Raw genomic sequence first — 21883 nt, 5'->3', positions numbered from 1 at the left:
GAGAAGGCTCTCCCCCTGGGGGCCGCCAGTCGACATTGTTTGGCCGACGGCACCCGGAGGAGCCCCTCTCTATGGGAGCGTACTGGTCGGTGGGAGGCTATTGGTGGTAGCAGGCGGTCCCGTAGATAACCAGGTCCTAGGCCATGGAGCGCTCTAAAGGTGATAACCAAAACCTTGAAGCGCACTCGGAAGACCACCGGGAGCCAGTGCAGCTCGCGCAGGAGGGGCGTTACATGGGAGCGCCACGTCGCTCCCATCACCACCCGCGCGGCCGCACTCTGCGCCAGCTGGAGCCTCCGAGTGCTCCTCAAGGGGAGCCCCATGTAGAGAGCGTTACAATAGTCCAGACGGGAGGTGACGAGGGCATGAGTGACCGTGCGTAACGAGTCCCGATCCAGAAAGGGGCGCAACTGGCAAATCAGGCGAACCTGATGAAAAATCCTCCCGGTCACGGCCGTCAAGTGCTCTTCTAAAGACAGCCGTGAATCCAGGAGGACACCCAAGTTGCGAGCCCTCTCCGTGGGGGCCAATGCTTCGCCCCCAATAGTCAGCGATGGCACCAGCTGACTATATCGGGACGTCGGAAACCACAGCCACTCGGTCTTGGATGGGTTGAGTCTGAGCCGGTTTCTCCCCATCCAGATCCGTACGGCCTCCAGGCACCGGGACATCACTTCAAGGGCATCGTTGGGGTGGTCTGGGGTGGAGATGTACAGCTGGGTGTCGTCAGCGTACTGATGGTACTCCACCCCGAAACCACGGATGATCTCGCCCAGCGGCTTCACATAAATGTTGAACAAAAGGGGCGAGAGGACCGATCCTTGTGGCACCCCACATATAAGGGGCCTCGGGGTCGACCTCTGCCCCCCTGTCAACACAGACTGCGACCGGTCGGAGAGAAAGGAGAACCACCGTAATACGGTGCCTCCCACCCCCAACCCTTCCAACCGGTGCAGCATGATACCATGGTCGATGGTATCAAAAGCCGCTGAGAGATCTAATAGGACCAGGATAGAGGAACAACCTCTATCCCAAGATCATCCACCAACGCGACCAATGCCGTTTCCGTGCTGTACCCAGGCCTGAAGCCCGACTGGAACGGGTCTAGATACGTCGTTTCATCCAGGTGTTCTCCAGTTGGCTTCCTCCTTGGCCCCATGCTGGAGAGGCGCTCAGAAACACCAAAGCATTGTCTGCTTTGGTCTGCTAGTCTTGACATTAAAAGCTGCTCATCTCCCACTTCTGGCCTGAGTTGTTATGGCTTTTCTGGATGCTGATAAATCTCCCCCATCCTTTGCCGGAGTGGATGGGAGGTCTACATGGAATGACAAGATAGGGGCTTCTGATTCTCCAGCAATCCTTCCCTCTTTGCCCCTTTTTCTTAGTTAAGCTAAGAAAAAGGAGACTGGATGAGCTTTAACACCAAATCTCAGGAACACTTTGAAATAGATCTGTTAACATGTTGAATTGGGGTTTTAATTGAATGCAAAAGTGTGGCTAGCAGAGTAGGAAGTTTGGAGCAGTTAGATCTAGGAAGATCTAGGACTCTAGGTTGACTAAACTACATGTAGATATTTGCTGGTCTTCTTAGATGAAGTTTGTTTTTTCCGCCCTGAATTTCTTGGAAGGATCTGGTTGTATGGAGTATTTATTTTATTCATTTCTGCCTGCCACTGTCTGCCTGCAGGCATATATGCCCTGCTTCCCAGAGCATCCAAATTTCAACTGGCTGATTATTTTTGGATATGTGCTGTGATCTTTCTGCCTCTGGCACATACCTGCGTAACCCACGGAGCAAAAATAAAATTAAGCAGGTGACATTTGGCAGCTTGTCTTCCCTCCTTTCATTTTCTTCTGGACTCCACGCTTGGTGTCAGTTCTTAAGTTCCTGGAAGGAATTTGCGTTCAGACATGTCCCAGTGTGTGATTTCTCTGGTACAGGAGTGAAGGGCACAACACAGATCCCCAGAGCCTCCCTCTCCAAGGTGATCCCCAGATTATCATTTTTAATGTGACAAGAGGGACACATTTCTAAAAAAGATCTTACCAGCAATATTGAATGATAAATGAAAGGTCATGTTAATCCAGTTTTTTGATGGTACCCTCAATTGACTATTTCAAAGCCAAATGGGCCCCAAAATCCAGAGAAAAGTTCTGCCTGGCTGCTTTTCCTCATGGAATAGCTTGTCAGTGCAATCAGCTTTTTTCACCCACCCATTTCCCCCATTTTTTGCCCAGGAGAACATCTGGAGCGTTTCCATGCTTCTGTTGCTATCAAAGGGCCTACCAAGGTGGGGGATGTTTGTACAACTTGTAGGCAGCAGTGAGGTCAGCCTGGCAGAGCGGGGAAGCAACAGGTATATTTATAGCCTTCCCCGTGGTCAGAGAGCATAAATAGGACTCTGAGATGCCTAAAGCAAGCTGCATTGTAAACTCTGCACTATTTTGAGCTGCAAAACTTCTAAAAACAGCTCTTCCACCTGTCGTGAGGAGGGCCAGAGCAGGAAAGTATGTTGCTGCTTCTAAAATAAGCCAAATGTTTTTCCCTCGTACTTGCAGCAGATGGAAAGTGCTGGTAAATATAGCAGCAGGGCAAAGGTGGGGACTCGAGACCCCCACCTGCCGATATGCCAGCGGAGAAGGGAATGTGAGGATCAGATGAATGAGTCCGTTTTTCCATTCTGCTTAGGCAGCCTAAAGCAGGAATCACAGAAGGCACCATCTGCGCTCTTGTTTTCCTTCCTTCTTGGTCCACGAAAGCTGGCTAGGAAGAAAACTGGCTCACTCCCTCTTCTCAGATCAAGCAGTCACAGTCAAAAAAGCTTGTTTGTTTGCATTTGGAGTGATTTCTGCTCAGCTCTCTTTTCAAAGTCTGTGTGCCTTACTGGGGCAAAGGCAGCTACAGTTGTAGAAAGTCCTGGGTTCAAATTTTAACTCTGCCCAGCCACTAGGATTCATCTTCTTAAATAGAGAATGTTTCATAGCTTAGGGTTGAAATGAGGCGGGCTGGGTGCTCTGAGAACTTGATGGTTTTCTTGCATACATTTCAATACTCAAACTAGCAGCTTCATTCACATACTGTATTGTAATGTGAAGTTTATTAAATCGTTGGGTGGTTTTGTTTTGATCAGGGTTGGTCTGATGTATAAATTCAGTCTTTTTGGTTTCAGTCTTTCCCCAGTCTGGTTCTTTAGGTCTTCCAACATTCCTTTATAGTACAAATGGTACTTAGAGCAAATAAGGGAAGTATGCTGTACAAACCAACTGTTGATTGATGAAAATATAGATACAATCCCATTTCCATTCACAATTATAAGATAAAATAACATAAGATTGCTTTCTTATTTTATTCTTTAATTTATTCAATTTCTATAGCCGCCCAACTCAAAGCAAGTGACTCTTGCTTGGGTTCTGGTGTAAATGGATGCTCTTGGCCACATTAATATAGAACTTTGGAGATTATTCTTCTCTAAAATCTTCCTGCTACTCCCTGGTTGAAGGTGAAATGGAGGATCTGCTCTCCGGGACAAGATAACAAGGGCAGGCCCCGATATTATCCGGGAGTGGGGAACATGTCCCCACCTAAGAAAAGTGCAATGACCTTAATTTACGGAGTCTGAGTTAGGACCAAGGTACACGGAGCGTAGCTTTGAAACGGGTTGGCTTAAGTTATGGGTGCCGAGATCTTTCCAGCTCAAGTTTCTTCTTCCCATGACGAATGGAAAAGCAGCCCTCCCCCTTAAATGCCAGCCCCCAGAAATAGCCTTGACCGCCTCCGGCTGAGGAAGTCGCCGCGGCCCCGGGGCCAAGCAAGGCAGAAATAGGCCGCCTCTTTCTATCTAGAGACGTGGAACCGAGCCTTGTCCCGCCTGGGTGCCGCTCGCGCCGGGGATGCCGAGCAGGTGGAGTCCCCCCCCCACCCCACGCGAGGTCCTTGTTTTTCAACAGGTGGCCCCGCAGGTTGGCGCCTCGCGTAGGCAGGCGGGGATCCTCGCAGTGTGTGTGTGGGGGGGGGGAAGGGAACCCCGTGGAGGGAAGCGCTCGGCCGCCTGGGCTTCTGAGTTGCCCGCTGGCCCACGCGGGAAAGGCTGCCCAGGCTGCCCTCGGGAAGAGCCCCGCGGAAGGCAGGCAGGCTCCGAAACGCCCAACGCCTCTGGGGAGTCTCGGCCACCCAGGCCAGGCTTGTCCCGGGGGGCTTTTTCCCCGAAAGGCCTCCGGATTTCTTGGGACGTTTGGCTCCCAACCCAGGAAGCTGCAGGAACCTTTTCTTTATCTTTATCTTTAATTAGATGTGTATACCGCCCTTCTCCTTTCGGACTCAGGGCGGTGAACAGCCAAAATAAAAACATTTGTACACAAAAGTTAAAATTATTATTAAAGTAATTAAATGAAAAGGGGGAAAAAAGCCCCAGGAAGCCCAGTTGGGGGGAAAGGCGGAGGGAGGCTGGAGCGGACTTGGAGGTCCACCGGCTGCCGCCTCCCATCGGAGCTTCCAGCCTCGCACGCAGCCAGCCGTCCCCGGGGCTGGAAAGGACCAAAGGCGGCTCTCCACGTCGCCCTGCGAGGCTCCCTCCAGCTGCGCCTCTCCGCCGGCCACATGTTTCCGCAGCCCCCCAGCCTTGCACGCCCCAGCCCCGCCCAGCCTGCAGCGGGGAAGAAGAAGGGGAAAAAAAAAAAAAGCCGCGTCCTTGCAAGCGAAGACGCGGCTGCAGAAAAGAGAGCCCTGCCGGGACGAACACAACCGAGCATGCGCGCGTAGGGAGGGGGGGCTCTGCCTCTCGTGCGATGGCGCCGGTGCCACGCGGGAAGCCGCCCGAGTGGGAAACCCATCCCGCTTCCAGGGAGCCCCGAAGGTTCCGGCCTGCAAATGAGGCGAGCCGGCGGCCCCATCGTCCGACGCGCTCCGATTGGCTGAGAGCGGCGGCCGGAGGAGGCCGGGAGCCCGCCGATTGGGCGGCGCGGGCCCAGCTGGAGCGGCGCGAGCCAATGGCGGGAGAGGGGCGTATGGCTTCCATCGGCGGAGACACGTGTGGGCGAGGAGGAGGGGGAGGGGATGCGGGCTGCGCTCCCAGTAAGGGCGGACTGGGCGGACTGGGACGGGAGCGCGAGGGCTGGGCGGTCCTGCTGAGGAGGGGAGCAGCGGCAGCCGCACCATGAGTCCGCCCGTGGCCGGAGAGAAGCGGCCGGCTCTGGTCACCTGCACGGCGCCGGTCAACATCGCGGTGGTCAAGTACTGTGAGTAGCTGAGCCTTTTTCCCCCCAGGGGGGCTGGTGGCGGTTAAGGCGGCCTGGATGGGAGACCACCAGGAGATCCCCAGTCAGAGCTGCAGGTTGCATCAGGAGGTGGAAACGCAACGGCGGGGGGGGGCTCCAAGAGGCTTTTGCTCTGGGTCCGATGAAGAGCCCTTCCCTGCAGGGAACCCTAAGGAGGAGAGAATCTCAAGGGCTCAGGAGGAGCAAGGAGTGGGAATGGATGATGGGACAACTTTATTTCCCCCCCCCAAATAAAACGAGCCTTCTTGCAGAAGGGGCAATTAGAGGGGGGCAATTCCTCTTACAAACACGGGTGCCAAATAAAAACAGGGAGAAACTGGTGTCCTAAGCTGCAAACTTCTATACTTCCCTAGAAAAGAAACTTAGGTGCCTCTGAGTGCACAGGATGAATTGACTAGAGGGAGATAGATGTGAGCCCGGTTGAAATGAGCCGGGTTGCAGTTCTCTTCATTTTTATTGAGAAGCAGATCCACTAAGTATTTGTTTGTTGAATGAACCTGTAGACTCTAAAGCAATATGTGGAACATCTGGTTTTCCACGGTAAACTCGCTCTGGCAGCCAAATCGATAGATCAGGAGAAGGAGGAAGATCCTTCACAAATAATAGGCCTGTCTGCAAGCTGTAATTAAAGGCAAGCTTGCTGGCAACCGAGGAAACAGGTTGGAGCAGCTCTGTCAGTCTCCTGATTTATGAGGTTCTCCATCCATGGCAGATTCAATGAGTTGCCCTCCAATGTTCGCTTTGTCCCCAGTTCAAGCTGTGTCCTTCTTTCCTCATCCAGGGGGAAAACGTGACGAAAAGCTGATCCTGCCTATTAATTCATCCCTCAGCGTCACCCTGCACCAAGATCAGGTTGGTCCCAGACTCTCACAAGAGACCCGTTTTGTTTGTTTTGTTTGTTTTTGTTTTTGTTTTTATTTGATTTATATGCCGCCCTTCTCCGGAGACTCAGGGCGGCTTACAATGCGTTAAGCAATAGCCTTCATACTTTTGTATATTTTATACAAAGTCAGCTTATTGCCCCCACAAACTGGGTCCTCATTTCACCTACCTTAGAAAGGATGGAAGGCTGAGTCAACCTTGAGCCTTGGAGAGATTCGAACCAGCAGTAAATTGCAGGCAGCTGTGTTAATAACAGGGTGCTTTAAACCACTGTAGTACCAAGGCTCTTTATTTGGGGTGACCGACTTCTGCCTGAAGACCGAGTGTGGTTGAAGGAAGCTCTGTGGCCTTAGGACAACTGAAAACCTCCTTAAGAGCAGCAATTTCAACTGAAAATATGGTTACGGCTGCTTCTGCTCTCGTTCCGTGTTCATTTCTGTGAGCTGCCCACTTGGCTGCCCTATTGTTGCGATTGCCACTTTATTTAATGTTTGGAAGCAGGTGATAGATCCCCTCACTAATGAGCCACTAGAAGAGAGCCAGGGGCTTAAGGGGATAACCCAGTGAGGGTTGATTCATGGAAGTAAGGCCCAGGGGCTTCGTAGGCTTCCTCACAGTTGCTCCAGACTAGAGTTGTAAGCCACGTGGCTTCTGTTCTTTTCCAGCTGAAAACGATCACCACAGCCGCCCTCAGCCGGGACTTCACGGAGGACCGCCTCTGGCTAAATGGGGAGCCGGCCGATATTGAACACCCCCGTCTCCAGTCTTGCCTGCAGGAAAGTAAGCGCAGGGCTGCCCGGCTGGGCTTCTGAATTCATGGCGTTTCTGACTCTTTGTTTTGAAGGACTGAGCACAAGCGAGCAGGGCATGTTTCCTTTCCAACCCAAGGATGGATGGCCAGGTAGCCTGGAGCTGCCTTGCTATGGATGGCAGAGAGTGACGCTGCGTAATCTGATGCTTTTATTATGAATAACAATAGTTTTTTTAAAAAACACCTCTCTCTCTTAGTAACAGTAGCAAACTTTATTATGGTATTTGACCAATTCAAGAACCCCACCCTCCATAGAGGAGGGAGAGATCCAGGATAATAGTTGCTGGGTGAGTCACAGCAGAGAGGAAATGTTTAACCATGTTTGTGAGAAATTCCCCAGTCGATTGTAGACTTTAGCACAAACCCAAACCAACTCTGCAGGGCTGTCTGTTTCTGCCTCTTTCCCCCAAGCAACCTCAGCTCCCTTCTCTCTCCCTCAGTCCGTCGTCTGGCTAGGAAGCGCCGCGGCGAGAGAAGTGGGGGTGACGAGGGGGACCCCCCTCCCCTGAGCTACAAAGTCCACCTAGCCTCGGAAAACAATTTCCCCACTGCGGCAGGCTTGGCCTCTTCTGCTGCTGGCTATGCTTGCCTGGGTAAGTGAAGCTGGTCCCAGTGGGGCCTTTGGGGTCAGACTGGAGGTCTTCAAGATTTCTGGCTTCGTGATTTGCCTCCTTGTTGTGGCTGGGAAGGAGTAGCGGCCACAGACAGAAAGCGGGTGGGGGAATTTGAGATCAGAAGTGGTGGTTTCGTGGCATCTGGGCTGGGGTTGCCAATTCAAGTCCAGCCAGCCATTCCTGCTTCCAGGAGACCCCCTCTAGCCCCCTCCAAGGTGCTTCCACCAAGCCATCCTTGGGCTCTTCTCCGAACTGCACGGTGTGCTCTGTGGATCACGTCAGCCTGCTGATCCCTTTCTCAAGGACTGCCACGGCCAGTTCGAAACTGGGCTGGACTCCACCTCCCATATGCCACAGCCCGGGAACCTTTTGTTTGGGGAGTTCTGTCCCCTAACCTCCTAAGGGCACAGCCCCGGGGGAAGTTCAGCTGTGGGACTGGCTGCCCTCTCGCTTCCCTTCCAGTCTACACCCTGGCCCGGCTCTATGGCGTGGAGGGGGACCTTTCTGAAATTGCTCGCCAGGGCTCTGGGAGTGCCTGCCGAAGTATGTTCGGGGGCTTCGTGCAGTGGATGATGGGGGACGATGCCGACGGCAAAGACAGTGTGGCCCAACAGGTGGCGCCAGAGACGCACTGGCCGGAGCTGCGGGTCTTGATCCTGGTGGTGAGTCTGGGGTCCCTGCTAGGGAAACTGTAGCTGCCTAGTGGTTGGGCTGGCCCAGTTGCTTAGGGAGTTGGGGGAGGCAGCAGGCCCCTTCTGCAGGACCGAGCGGCTGGTGCTTCCTGCATCACCCGCATGGCTCCTCTTCCTCCTTCCTCCACGGCAGGTGAGTGCAGAGAAGAAGGTGGTGGGCAGCACGGCTGGAATGCAGACCAGTGTAAAGACCAGCCTCCTGTTGAAGGTAGGAGACGCAGCTGCCCGGTCACATAGCCCCCCCCCCCCCCCCCGACCCATGTCGCTCTTGGAGCCTTTCCCAGATTGCTGTTTCCCTTCCACCCCATCAGAAGCGGTTTCTCTCTGCTGTTCAGATGAATCCAGAGGGGAAATGAAGGGAAGCCCAAACCTCTGGGCACTTCACGGGTGTCCAGAATCGGACACACCTCAAGTCCACCTCATCCAGTTGCTTTATTTGGGACAGTTGCAACTGACCAGCTTGAATATACAGGTGGTCCTTGGCTTACAGCCATTTGTATAGTGACTGTTTAAAGTTATGGCACTGGAAAAAATTGATTTATGACCTGTCCTTATTACCTCGGCTGTGTCTCACTTCACTGCCTGTAGTCTGAATGGTGGTCATAAGTCGAGGACTACCTTTAGAGAAGAAGGTTTGGTCAGCCCTGGAAGAGGACTGAGATGAAGGCCGTCCTTCGCTTCCCTGGGCTCCATTTAGAGGGAATCTTGGTGTCTCCCCTTCCAAACTGAGTCCAGGGATATGCTGATCGCCAGGAGACCCACTGACCCCCGATGCTTCTCCTGAGGTCTCTCCTTCCCCATTACATAGATAATGTTGAGCTCCCTTAAGCCCCCACAGTTGTTTAATTGACAGATGAACCGAGTTGGAAGGGACCTTGTAGGTCATCTAGTCCAACCCCCCCGCCCAAGCAGGAGACCCTATCCCATTTCTGACAAATGGCAGTCCAGCTTCTTGGAAGCCTTGTTCTCCTCTTCCAGCACCGTGCCGAGGCTGTGGTCCCGGAGCGCATGGCCCAGATGGCGCACCACATCCGGCAGAGGGATTTTGAGGCCTTCGGTCAGCTCACCATGAAGGACAGCAACCAGTTCCACGCCACCTGCTTGGACACCTTCCCGCCCATCTTCTACCTCAACGACACCTCCAAGCAAGTGATAGCCCTGGTCCACCGCTTCAACGCCCACCACGGGGAAACCAAAGTACGTGGGGAGCTCCAGTGCCAGGATGGGGTGAGGGGACCCCTTGGGGCAGGCTGGCGATCCTCATCTTTGGCCAGCTGGTCAAAGGATCGAATCAAATCGAATCAGATACTTTATTTGGCCAAGTGTGATTGGACACAAAGGAATTTGCCCCCGGTACAGAAGGTCTCAGTTTACATGCAAAATATCAAAAAGTAAAGAAGACAATAATAAGGATAAATAATAATACTATAGCTGTACAGCAGGGATAAATACACATGGACGTTAGACACCACTGTCTAATGTCCATGTGTAATATACATACATACATACATATATATATATATATATATGCAAGTTTTGGTGTATTCGGGTGTTTTCCCATGTAAGATTGAGAGAATCTTGGTGACATTTTGATGAGGTCTCACTCGTCATCTTCAGGCTGGTGTTCTCGGCTTCATGCTTGTGCGAGGAAAGCAAGCACGAAGCCGAGGACACCAGCCTGAAGATGACGAGTGAGACCTCATCGAAACGTCACCAAGATTCTCTCAATCTTACACGGGAAAAGACCTGAATACACCAAAACTTGCATACCTCTACCCATGAAAATCTACGAAAACACACACACACACACACACACACACACACACACACACACACACACACACACACACACAGATTGCGGTTGGAGAAAAAAATTATTCCATCTTTTATCTTTTATCCCTGTGCTTGCTGACAGGTGGCCTACACGTTCGATGCCGGTCCCAACGCCGTCCTTTTCCTGCTGGATGAGACCCTGGAGGAATTTGTGGGTGTGGTCCAACGTAGCTTCCCCCCCAAGAGTAACGGAGACCAGTGAGTGAGCCCAGCTTTGCTGCTTGTTTAGGAAGTCAGTAAGACCCCCTGCGCCCACTGAAACAGTCCCCAAATTGCTTTTAAAAAGTAACGCAAGTGGTCTTCAATCCCTCCTTTTTTATGCTTTAAACAATTTATTTCTTGATATTTGAAGAGATTCCTTCCTCAGGAGAGCCACCCCAAACACTCCTGGCAGGAAACTGTTCTATGCAAAAAATATGAAATCTGTGGTACTAGTGCAATATATATACTTTGTTAATCCCATAGCCACTTTTCTGTTGAAACAATAATCTAAGTGACGTGTGCTGAAAAATCATAGGGGAAACTCAAAAGTGGCGACATATTTATTTTTGGTAATTAGGAGTCTCCATAACTACCCAGAGGCAGCAATTGTCAAAGCTTGTTGGAGACTCCCAAAAGGACGGATTCTGTTAGAAAACAGATGTTGAGGTTTTGGCTCCTTTGAAACCATTTGCAAATATCCAAACACTGTTTTCTTTAGGAAAATGTTCTTCAGATTTTGCCGCGTGGGTTTTGGCTCCTTCCGCCCCATCTCTTTTTTCTGTAATCATTTATTTATTATTAGATTGATATGTTGCCCATCTCACTGTCCGACTTGCAATAACACTAATAATAATAATAAAAACCATTAACAGGAATTAATGTTTCCCTTACGGAGGTCGGGATGGCCACAAATTTTAACCCAAGGATTTTCCCTTCATCCTCTCCTCTTAGGTTTCTTAAAGGTCTCCCCGTGAAGGCAGCGAGTCCCTCGGAGGAGCTGCTGGCGGAGGTGGTTCGGGATCCTATCCCAGGAGCCATCCAGTACCTGCTGATCACCAAGGTAGGGGCCTGGCCTGGTAGCTGCCCCGGGGCATCAAACACGAGGGCACCCTCCTTGCCAAGTGTTGGGGGGAAAGCAGGCGGACAGGGGGCTCTGTCCATCCAAATACTGACTTCCTTTCCCAGTCTTACAGATTCTCATTTCGTTGGATCTTTATTGAACCTTGGGATGAAGTTTGAGGGGTCCTTGTGTTCTCTGAACTTGGCTGTTTTCTTGCAGATATTTCATTACCGAACTAGATAACATCATCAGTGCTGTTACGAGTGGAGTTTGCTATCAATACTCCTTACAGCACGGATAATGCTACCTAGTTTGGGTCAGGATAAGTCTGGCAGAAAACCACCAAGCTCAGAGAGCCCCAGGGACCCCTCATTTCAATCCAGAGCTACAAATATTCTCTTTTATTGGGCTGAAGTGTCTCTGGAGGCCTCATTCAGTGATGCTTAACTTCCTTCTGGGAAAGAAAGACGAGAGAAGCCAGTTTCCCTCCAAATGCTGGTGCTAAGTTTTCATCCAGAGCAACATTCCTGCCCCTTTTCGTGCTTATTGGTTCTGCAAGGAAAAACAAATATTTGCCCACACTTAAAACACTTGGAGCCCATAGGCTGAAGTGGGGCAGAGGTATGGGGTTAGGCTCCTGTTTTGTTTTTTTAAAAATTAATTCCAGGTGTGTTAACCCCCCCCCCATTGTCCATGTGGGTCACTCTGCTGTCTGACCACTGCAGCATTTGGGAGATGTTATTTTTTAGCCTAATGATCAGCCCCCTGCCTCCCCTCCCCCCAGATCTGACCATTTAAATACAGGTGGATATAAAAAAAAGGAAAGCTTATAGAAAGTGTTTGGGTATTCCTTTGGAATGCTTTTTACACTGCTTCGGTCACTGTTCAGGTAGATAACAGTCGTTAAATATTATCAATATATCAAGCAATAAAAAGCAACTGACAGTTATAGCATTGTTTCCCCTAACGTTTGCTGTCCCCTGCTTGTTGTGTCCCTTCTTCCCCTTTTGTTTTTTCTCTTGCTTCAGCCCGGCCCAGGACCATCAGTGGTGGACGATGGGAGCTGCCATCTCCTGGGAGAAGACGGGATGCCTCGAAGCAGCAGCTGAGCCAAGACCAACTCCTCTCCCCACAGCCAGCCCGTTGGAGGGGGGAGGTCTGGGCTGATAGTCGCCTTTGGCTGTGCCCCAAAGGGATAATTTTTGAGGGTCTTTTCCTGTCCTCCGCACCTGTTTCATACTCTGCTCTTTGATTCGGTGCCTCGAGACTTGTGGCCCATAATTATTTATATAAATTAATAATCTTCAATTTCTTTCACATGGTTTTATTATTAAGACAAGTTTCTAAAATAAATGAGATCTTCTGCGTGGCTCTCTTGTCTCAGCTGTGGGCGTCACAGTTTGGGGGTTCTCTGCCCATTCTTTCTCCTTTTATGTTCAGACTTTGGAAATACATGCCGTCTCCCACCCACCCAAAGTAAAACTGCTTGAGGGTGTTAATCATTTTTGAACAGATGTTGCATAAAGTTAACTTGCAACACAAATGTTATCAGAGAAAAGAGAGATGGAGAAGTTGTAGGATTTAGAAAAAGAAACCGTTGCTCGAACTCTTCAGAAAGCAACTCTGAAATGTTCCTTCGTTCTCTCCCTGCCCAAATCCACCTGCAAAGCCCACCCAGAAGGGAGAGGGGAGGCCCAAGGGATCTGCTTGAAGACCCATCTGGGGAAAGGCAGCTGACATTGGGAGGAAAGGCTGGCATGGCAGGAGGGCACCCTAACTAAAGCGCCCCACCTTGGCAACTTGAAGACCTGTGGACTTCAGCTCCCAGAATTCCCCAGCCAGTATGTGTAGGTTGGAGACCCCTGCCCTCAAGGACCCAGACCGGATTCATGGGGATTTAGAAGAGGAGTGCGAGTGGAAAGAGGGACACCTCCCCCGTCCCCCTCCAGGCCTTGGGCTCCCGATCCCATGATCCCCGGCCATCAGCCACAGGCAGATGGGATTTGGAGTCCAGCCACACCTGGCTAGAGCCCAATCCCGGCCCTTGTGCAACCTCCAGTCTTCGGGGCTCCCCGGGAACGAAGCCTCGTTGCTGCTGCTGCTGCTGCTTTCCGCGCAAGGCTGAAGGAAGGGGCGCTCCTCCCGCGGAGACTCCGGGCTCGGGACCCCCTTCCCAGCGCCCGGCCACCCTCCGGGCGGGGCGCGGAAAGTCCCCGGGGCGTTGCTGGCTGGGCCGCCAGAGGAGGAGCAGGAAGGACGTAGCCGCGACCCCCCCCCCCCGCCCTGCCTTCCCGGCTGCCGGCTGAGTTGCGGCGGCGGCGGCGGCGCGATGGGGCGCATCGAGTGGGCCATGTGGGCGAACGAGCAGGCGCTGGCCTCGGGCCTCAGTGAGTCTCGCGGGGGAGGGGGGGGGAGGGGGCGCAGGTTTTCTCTTTCTTTTGCTACAGTCTCTAAATCTGGCTACAGAGTTTCCAGAAGTTTTCTCTTCCTCCCCCCCCAACCTCCGCTTTCCCGTGGGGTAAATGTTGGGGGGGGGATTTAGAACAGGGACGTGAGTGGAAAGAGGGACCCCCCCCGTCTTCCTCCAGGTCTTGGGCTCTGGATCCCATGATCCCTGGCCACCCGCCACGGGCAGATGGGATTTGGAGTCGAGCCACCCCTGGATGGCCGCAGGATCGGCCGAAGCGAGGGTCCCGGGGCTTTGCTTAGAGATGCAACCCGTCCCCCTTTCTGTGTGTGGGAGAGAGGGGAGGGGTCCAGGTGCGAGGCAGGCTCAGGTGCGGCCACAGTTGTCTTTGGCGCGAGCTTCAGGGCTGCGTGGGCTGTTTGGCCATCGGCTTTGGTGGCCTGCAGAGCCAGGAGAGCGTTCTTGGGGGTCGCCCTGGACCCCCATTGTAACGGGGGAAGGAAGAAATATCTCTTCCCCCCCCCCCCCCTTGAAGGCTTGGCCCGCCCTGAAGAGAGAAAGGCTTGCTTTCGGTTGCAAGAGACCAGGAGGGAGGAAGTGGAAGCATGAAAATAGGGGAAGGAAGTTTGGAAGAAGAAACGGGGCCCTTGTGGGGGTGGAACCTTTTGTGCCCTTTGGCTCCTCTTCTTCTGGGCACTTGCCTCACAAGGGGTGGAAGGAGGGGACCAAGCTCCTTTGGGGGCTGGAAAGGAGGGGCCGAAAACCTTTTTCTGTTTGCTATCCAAAAATCCGGGCCCTGCCCTGCCCTGCCCTGCCCTCTAGCCATCATCACAGCCCGGCTTCAGGGCTTAACACCGGAAAGGTGCTGGCTAATTTAACAGGCAGGTAACTTGCCCAAGTGAGCCAAGGGGCACGTAGGGGGCATTTACTGCCGCTTTGTTACTGCAGCCGGTGGGATGTTCAGTCAGAATCCACCAAATATTCCCCCCAATTTTTTAAGGAGAGATTTCAACATTCCTTGAAATCTTGAGAATCATTCTGCCCTCTGTGGGGCTTGGCTGGTGAACTGGACACCCCCGCTGGCCCAGGCGAGTGGGCAGGAGCTCACGCCAAGCACTGGGCCAGATCTTTGCAGGAGAACAACCTGTGCGTGTCAAACCTCTGCTGGAGGAGGCGGAGGGTGGGGCAGCTTTCACTTCTCCCTTTTGGCTTCTTCCTCCTTCAAAGGGGGGAGCCAAGCAAAGCAGCTGCCTGCATTTCTGTGCCTGCACTGAAGTAACACCATGCGAAGGGGGCAGAAAGGATCCCCAGTCCAGCCCAGTCCAGGATCCTGATGCTTCCAGGAGTTTGAATCCCCAGGAAGCCCCCCGCCCCACCCTTCCATGCCTACAACTGAATGTTGCAGCACAGGGCAGCATTGCTGCCCTCCGTCCTTTAGCATCATGGGACAGGAGGCACTTGGCCCTTTGGAGGAGGAGGAGGAGGAGGAGGAGGATGGGGGCTGGAGTCCCACCCATCTTTTGCGACCTTCCGACAAGCAAAATCAACGGGGAAGCCAGATTCACTTAGCAACCATGTTACCAACTTAACAACTGCAGTGATTCACTTAACAGCTGGCAAGAAAGGTCGTAAAATGGGGCAAAACTCATATAACCCCTTGGAGAGGGCTGTAAAAGCCCTGTGAAGTGGAATATAAGCCTAAGTGCTATTTCTATAACAACTGTCTGACTTAGCAACAGAAAATTTGGGCTCCTTGTGGTCTTAAGTTAAGCACTACCTGTACACCTGTTTCTTTTGAACTACAAAAGGATTAAAAGCAAAGTTAGTGTATGTGTTAAGCATGTATATCCACAACGTCCCTCTCCAGTTGCCAGCAAAGACCTGCCGTTTCACACGGGCTCAGGAGTTGACACAAGTTCCCAGTTTGCTTAATTTTGGATCCGAAAAGTTCATTGTAGATAAAAATTGTGAATTATCACAAACAAAAAATAATTCTCTCTCTGTCTCTCTCTCTTTAGTTTTAGTGACTGGTGGCATTGTGGCTGTTTCAGGCCAATTCAAAAGGTGGGAGATTGCAGTTTATGCAATGTATCCTTTTGTGAAAATAATTGTATAAATTCTATTCCCCTGCAGCCTGCTAGGATAAATAACACCTGGATTGCCTATATCTATTTTAAAATTATATCCATATTAAAAGGAGTCTGAATGTTAAGTTCTGCCTTTGTCAAGCCCTTTGGGGCAGTCATTCTCAGCCTAACCCACCTCACAGGTGGTGGTTGTGAGGAAAATAGGATGAGGAAAGTGCGTTGGACATGTTTGCTGCCTGGAGTTAGTTGTAAAAATAATACAGGCAGGATACAAATAAATAAATATTCAACATGTAGAATCAATGATGGATGTGTTCCAAGACAGAAAGTAGAAAAATTAAGGAAGCTGGACAGCTTTGCTTCTGGCAGAGACTGGTTGCAAAATTTGGAATGTTTGTGGTTGAAGAATTGGGAAATGTTGTGGCTGTGAGTACGTTGGGAGAGTGAAGGTCAGGTCCTGTTGGGTCCAGGAAATTGCATTTCTGTCTGTGGCTGGGATGCTCTTCGGGGTTTTCTGCAAACTTTCAGAGAGGAAGAAGAGCGATAAAGGCAAGGCCCATCAGGAGCACAGCTAGATCACGAGGAAGGGAGCCCAAGGCAGGCTTTGTGAAAGAATACACAAGAGTCTGGGCATGACAGACAGGGCTGAATTCACCCCATTGTACCCCATCTGGAGCCATTGTGGATTTTTAGACTGGCAAATACAAGCTGGATGATGAGCCTCAATCTTTGGGAAGGTTTCTGCAAAGGATGACTTCTCTCGGGGTCCAAAAGGCAAATGGAAGGATGCTACTTCCAGGAGATGCTGGTAGAAGGACGGTCTCTTTGGCCCCCAACAAGGAGCAGCAAAAATGAAGTAGGAATCGTGGCAAGATTTAGGCCCCAGGTATCTACCACCCAGCCAGCCCAACCCAGCAAGCCTCTTGGCTGATCAGAGGCCCCACTTTTCTCCCCTTCCATCTCCTTCCCCCCCACCCCCACCCCAAGAGATGCTCTTAATGCTCTGTCCTTGGATCGGGGGTGGGGGGGGTGGGGAGCAGGCCTTATTTACTTCTTATTTATTTCTTAAATTTGTATGCTGCCCATCTTGCTCGGAAGGGACTTTTCCCTCTCACTGCCTAGTTCATTTCTATGAGATACTTTCCCCCCCCCTTCTCTTCCTTGTGTTTCTCCCCTACTGGGGATGGCATGGACCCTGGACACGTGGGGAAATGTATTCTTGTTGTACCACCTGTAGGTCTGATCCTTCCTAAATTGTGAGTCAACTGGTTTCTGCCCCAAATGCCGCCTCCGGCTTAAAATGAACTGCCTGTGGTTGTTTCTTGCAGTCCTGAACTCTTTTCTTTGTCTCTCTTTGCTGTCTTGGAGAAACCTTAAAAAGAATCCTCATTTTTGTCCTTAACCTTTTTGTCTAAAGCGTTGCGGGGGTGTTTGTTTGCTTTTTGGAGTATCCCCGAGGAAAAAGGAAAAAGGGATCTACTCTAGAGAGATGGTGAGTATTGCGTTTCTTGACTGTAAGAAGGGCCCTCAATTGCAGACCTGGAGCTGGCGAAAAAGTCAGCCCGCTGAGAAACACAGCTTTCTCTAAACCAAAGATGAAGCTTCTAGTCCTCATGCTGCGAAAAAAGACCTTTATGTTATATCAGGGACAGAAGGATGTGATTATTCTCTACTCCTCTCTGCTGCTTATACTTACAGGGTAAACTATGTAAATGGAGGATGCCCAGATCAATCTGGATTGTTTTAAAAGTACGAATTGAGGGAATCTACAGGGTGAGATTAGGGTAGCTAGCCCTGTTGCATTTATCAAGACAAGAAGCAAGGAGAGAAGCAACCTAGAAAAGGAGAAACTTCCTAACAGTGAGAACAATTAACCACTTGGCTCCAGAAATTGTGGGTATCCATCACGGGAGGTTTTTAAGAAGAGGCTGGACAGCCACTGGTCCGGAATATGGTATAGGGTCTCCTGCTTAAGCAGGGGGTTGGACTAGAAGACCTCCCAGGTCCCTTCCAACTCTGCTACTCTGTTATTATTCTGAATCTGATAAAATGCACGGAAAAGGGTGTGGTTTTTGGACTATCACAGAACACTTCTTCCCTTGAAGTGATACTCGGTGACTGATCTGTGCTTTCTTCTTTGGCTGTCTCTTTATTCTGATCTCCTGCAGTGGCCAGAAGTATTTCACAGCGGCTGTGAAGACCTGTGGACCCCTGACGAGGAATTATTATGTCCGGGCTGTTCTCCATGCATGGTAATTTGCATCCCAACCATTTTCAGACTCAGGCACATCCACCAACTCAGGGCAGGAGTTTCAGCTGCAGCCATCCTGCTCAGGGTTTAAGGTTGGGATGTGAAGGAGGGTGAAGATATCCACAGGTAGTCCTCGACTCAGGGCCGGTTGCTTAGCAACAATTTTAAGTTATAACGGACACCCCCCCCAAGCTATTTATGACCCAGTTTCAAAGTTATGACATCTGCCTCTCCCCACGGTTATGGGATCGCTTTTTAAGTCACATTTATGGCCATTTGCCATATCTTGTGGTCACATGACTGGGATTTATGACATCCCCCCCCCCAGAAACCAGTGTTAATTTCCAGTTTCTGCAACCCCCACCCCCAATGGCTTCACTTAATGACTGCTGCAAAAAAGGTGGTAAAATCAGGTGCTGGCTGGGTGTCAGTTGGTGCAGCTCCCTTGGGAAGCTGATTTGATAGCATTGGTCAGTTAAGGTTTTCTGGAGAGCCAAACTCAAACCTTGCCAAATTAAATAGTGGTTCTCATAATCACAGGGGCTGCATTCCTAGCTAACCCTTTTCTCCTTTAAACTTTCATTTTGGCAGTCTAGCCATTCCTGCAGGATATTTGCTAGCCACGATCCTTGGCACCGTTTGCCTGGCCATAGCAAGCGGCATCTACTTACTGGTAAGTGGCCATCAGATTAGTGTGTAATTGTGGTTCCCATAATTAGTTTTCATCTCTCCTCCTTTTGAAAGAGGATTTTTATAGAGGATTTTGGACAGAGAGAGAGATAAAATATAAGAATATATAACTCTGAGAAGTCACCTGTAGGAGATCCATTCTCCCTTTGTAAAAAAAAAAAAAAATCTAAAGGACCCCACTCCTTTAATGCTCATTAATAGCCACTTAAGATGTAGTGGGTTGTTCATGAGTTAAGTCTGTTTGTCTATTTAGCCAAAGTTTAAAGGAGTCCTTCCAGGTGGCAAAGGGACTTTACCTGTGCAAGGTAGGGAAAAGCCTTTGGTGGTCCTCCTGCGCCACCTGCTGGCTGGAACGGCTAGGACATTTAAATAAAAATATTTTTTGAAGACAAGGTGGTTGTGAATGTGTTTTTGGTTTTACACAGGTGACAAGAAACGGGTATGTGCCTCTTTGGGTTTAAAATTATATTTGTCAAATTAGTATTTGGTTGGCTGCATTTCCAAACCACCTTGACCCCGGTGAATAAATGATGAAAATCCAAAGTTTAGCTGGGAATTCTGGGAGTTGAAGTCCACAAGCCTTAAAGTGGCCAACTGTAAATATTTACTGTTTCCCCGAAAATAAGACCTCGAGCTTTTGAGCACATGCGCTAAAATAAACCTCCCCCGAAAATAAGCCCTCCCCAAAAATATTTAAATGCAGAGCTGGAAATCAGGTAAGATGGCAAGAGGAGCCCTATCTTGCTCCACACACCCCAAAATAATAAGAACTCCCCGAAAATAAGGCCAAGCACTTATTTTGGGGTTCAAACAAATATAAGACAGGGTCTTATTTTTGGGGAAACACGGTATCTCATTTGCATTCCCCCCCACCCCCCCAATTTCTTTCATATACTTTCTTTTGTTTGGGTTTTTCCCAGATGTCGAAAGCCAGCATTTCCTAATTTTCCTTCCTTTCCCTCTGGTTTTATTCTTCAGGCTGCCACACGGGGCGAAGAGTGGCGCCCCATTGAAGCGAAGCCTCAAGAGAGACCCCAAGTAGGAGGCACCATTAAGCACCCCCCCAGCAACCCACCCCCCCGACCCCCTGCAGAAGCCCGGAAGAAGCAAAAGGAGGAAGAGCCAACTGGCCAAGAAAACCCTATTGAAGTGGTTCCTTAGGAGCCTCCTTCATCAGATAGACTGCAGTCGGAGGGAGAGGTTCCACTTCTGCTTGACCAAGGCATGGGAGACACCCTCCAGGATTGAAACTCGGGACAGATCTTTCCCAAGCAGGAGAATATGGCTATACCTGAACTTCTGTGGTCTTTCTCTTGGGTTTCCTCCCTTGCCCCCCTGTTGACTCCCCTCCCCCAGGTATGTTTGAAACAGGCAGGGCTTGCATGCCAGTAATTGCCAAGTCATAACTGATGCTGAGTTTAAGCCCGAAGGATGAAAAAAATGGAATTAGTTTTAAGTACACAGACATAAAGTTTTCTGAGGCTGGATTTAAACTTGAAAAGATTTAAAGAAAAGGTGTAAAATTTGAAATGCTGAAATAAAAAGTGATTCCAAAGTTTCCTGGCCACACCAGCAAAGTTCTTGGCTTCATCTCTCTCTCCCCCTTAGAAAACATCCTATCTAGGGATAAAGCACCCCCTTCTGTCTCACACCCTCCAGTCCTTCTCTCTCTCTCCTCTTCTTCCCTCCCTCCCTCCCTCCCTCTCCATCTTATTTTGTCCCCAACTTGGCCCACCAGAGTGCAGGACTTTTGTACCCACCCTTCTCAGGGGTCTTACCAGCCACCCCAAGACTTCTACCCTCTTTCCCCAAAGTTTTTGCCCCAAACTCCGCTTCCCCTCAGTTGTTGCTCTTATTTTGTCTTTAAGTCATTCCTGGTGCCTTTTTCTCCATCTCATTTCAGTTCTGATCAAGTCTGGCTTTCCTTCTTTTCAAAGCAAATCAGACAGACCCTGTTTCTACAAATCGTGTATCAAGTTTTAGTCAAATATTCCCAGAAGCAACATTTTTAATTGAATGAATTAATCGTACCACCCCTTCCATGTTTGCTGTATTTTATCTGGACTTACTGTGCTTTATTAAATTCCTCAATTTAACATGTGAAGTCAAATTGCCCCCTTGCTTATTTTAACTAGTTCAATAAACCAGTTTTGAGAACGTTGCAATTTTTATTTTGGCTCGGTGTTTTAAATTTATCTGTTTGCTATAAAATAATAGCTGGCTCCATCCAGCCAGGTTGAAAGTGGCTGAGAAATCATCATGATTGTTATTATCAAAACAACCCCAAAATCGCAATCCCCAACCTTGGTGCCTTTGAGGAAGAGCAGGAATTGAGACCTGCCGCTTCACTCTGAAATTATCCATCAGGCTCCCCTGTTATGAATAAAGCCATCTGAATCAGCTGCTTTCAGTACAGAAATAAAATCTTTATTAATGCAGGGAGTCCAACCCCAAGGAACAATAAATATTGTATCACATTACAATAAATACATATAAATAATCCAATAATTTAAATCACTTTACAATACAAGAGGAGAGCAAAGGTCATTAGAACAAGGAAATAAATGGGTGGGGGGCAAACCCAGATTGTGGGCAACTCCTCCCACTCCACCCCCAACCAGGTTTATCTCAGGGAGCACCTGTGAAGCTCAGCCAAGAGAGCCACCTGGGAAGATCAGGAAGGGACCTGCTGCAGTCCAGCCATAGCAGCTCCTGGGGGCTGGGGGGAGGGTTGGGGGCCAGCCACGTCCCAGCTCAGCCCACCTTAGGGATAAAATGAAGGCAGAGCCTCATGTCCACCCTGTGAGACACGTCCAACATCTCCCTTCTGTGAAGGAGCCCCGGAAGACTCCCACACACACACACCGGAAGGCAGATCAGGGCTAGCCCTGCCTTATGCAGGCTCAGGATGTTGGGGTGCCGGGGTGGCCCTGGGACAGGTAAGAATACTGGCCCCCCAAAAGGGAGACAAAGGTGTAGGGAAGGCTGCTTCTGCAAATTGGCCCGACTTTCATCAGGAGTAATAAATATAATAGCTTGAAGCACTCGAACATCTCAAAAATACGTTAACATAAATACAAATAAATAAGCAATAATTCCTTTTCATCTGTTGGTATCTCCTTAAGAGAGTAAAATGCTTTTTAAGGAGCTTTTCAAGGGGAGGGGAGGGGAGGGGGGTCCAGGCCAGCCTTGCCCTCCCCAGAGGAGGGGTATGGCAGCCACTGGCTGCAAAGCACCAATGCTTTAAAGCAAACACAACTGTTCCTGATGAAGCTGGAGGGATGAGGGACGTGGACCGAA

At 50.2% G+C, this 21883-nt stretch overlaps 2 protein-coding genes across 2 annotated transcripts; both read left to right on the top strand.

Moving 5' to 3' along the window:
• The first annotated feature begins 5082 nt into the window (after positions 1 to 5082).
• MVD (mevalonate diphosphate decarboxylase) lies at positions 5083 to 12488 on the top strand. The gene is made up of 10 exons (XM_070953074.1): positions 5083 to 5235; positions 6056 to 6126; positions 6822 to 6936; positions 7408 to 7560; positions 8044 to 8243; positions 8407 to 8481; positions 9252 to 9470; positions 10189 to 10304; positions 11040 to 11148; positions 12177 to 12488. Exons 1-10 carry the CDS (start codon positions 5154 to 5156, stop codon positions 12255 to 12257), a joined length of 1221 nt encoding a protein of 406 aa, XP_070809175.1. The 5' UTR covers positions 5083 to 5153; the 3' UTR covers positions 12258 to 12488.
• A 965-nt stretch (positions 12489 to 13453) lies between these two features.
• Positions 13454 to 20695, top strand: CYBA (cytochrome b-245 alpha chain). The gene is made up of 6 exons (XM_070953090.1): positions 13454 to 13535; positions 15574 to 15643; positions 17060 to 17134; positions 17811 to 17894; positions 18485 to 18566; positions 19562 to 20695. The coding sequence occupies exons 1-6, from the start codon at positions 13478 to 13480 to the stop codon at positions 19742 to 19744; spliced, it is 552 nt and encodes a 183-aa protein (XP_070809191.1). The 5' UTR covers positions 13454 to 13477; the 3' UTR covers positions 19745 to 20695.
• Positions 20696 to 21883: the final 1188 nt, after the last annotated feature.

The sequence above is a fragment of the Pituophis catenifer genome, unplaced genomic scaffold, assembly GCF_029215685.1.
Source record: "Pituophis catenifer annectens isolate HBS135680 unplaced genomic scaffold, rPitCat1.0.hap2 SCAF_13, whole genome shotgun sequence".
NCBI lineage: Eukaryota > Metazoa > Chordata > Lepidosauria > Squamata > Colubridae > Pituophis > Pituophis catenifer.
This window is presented reverse-complemented; position numbering and strand designations above follow the sequence as displayed.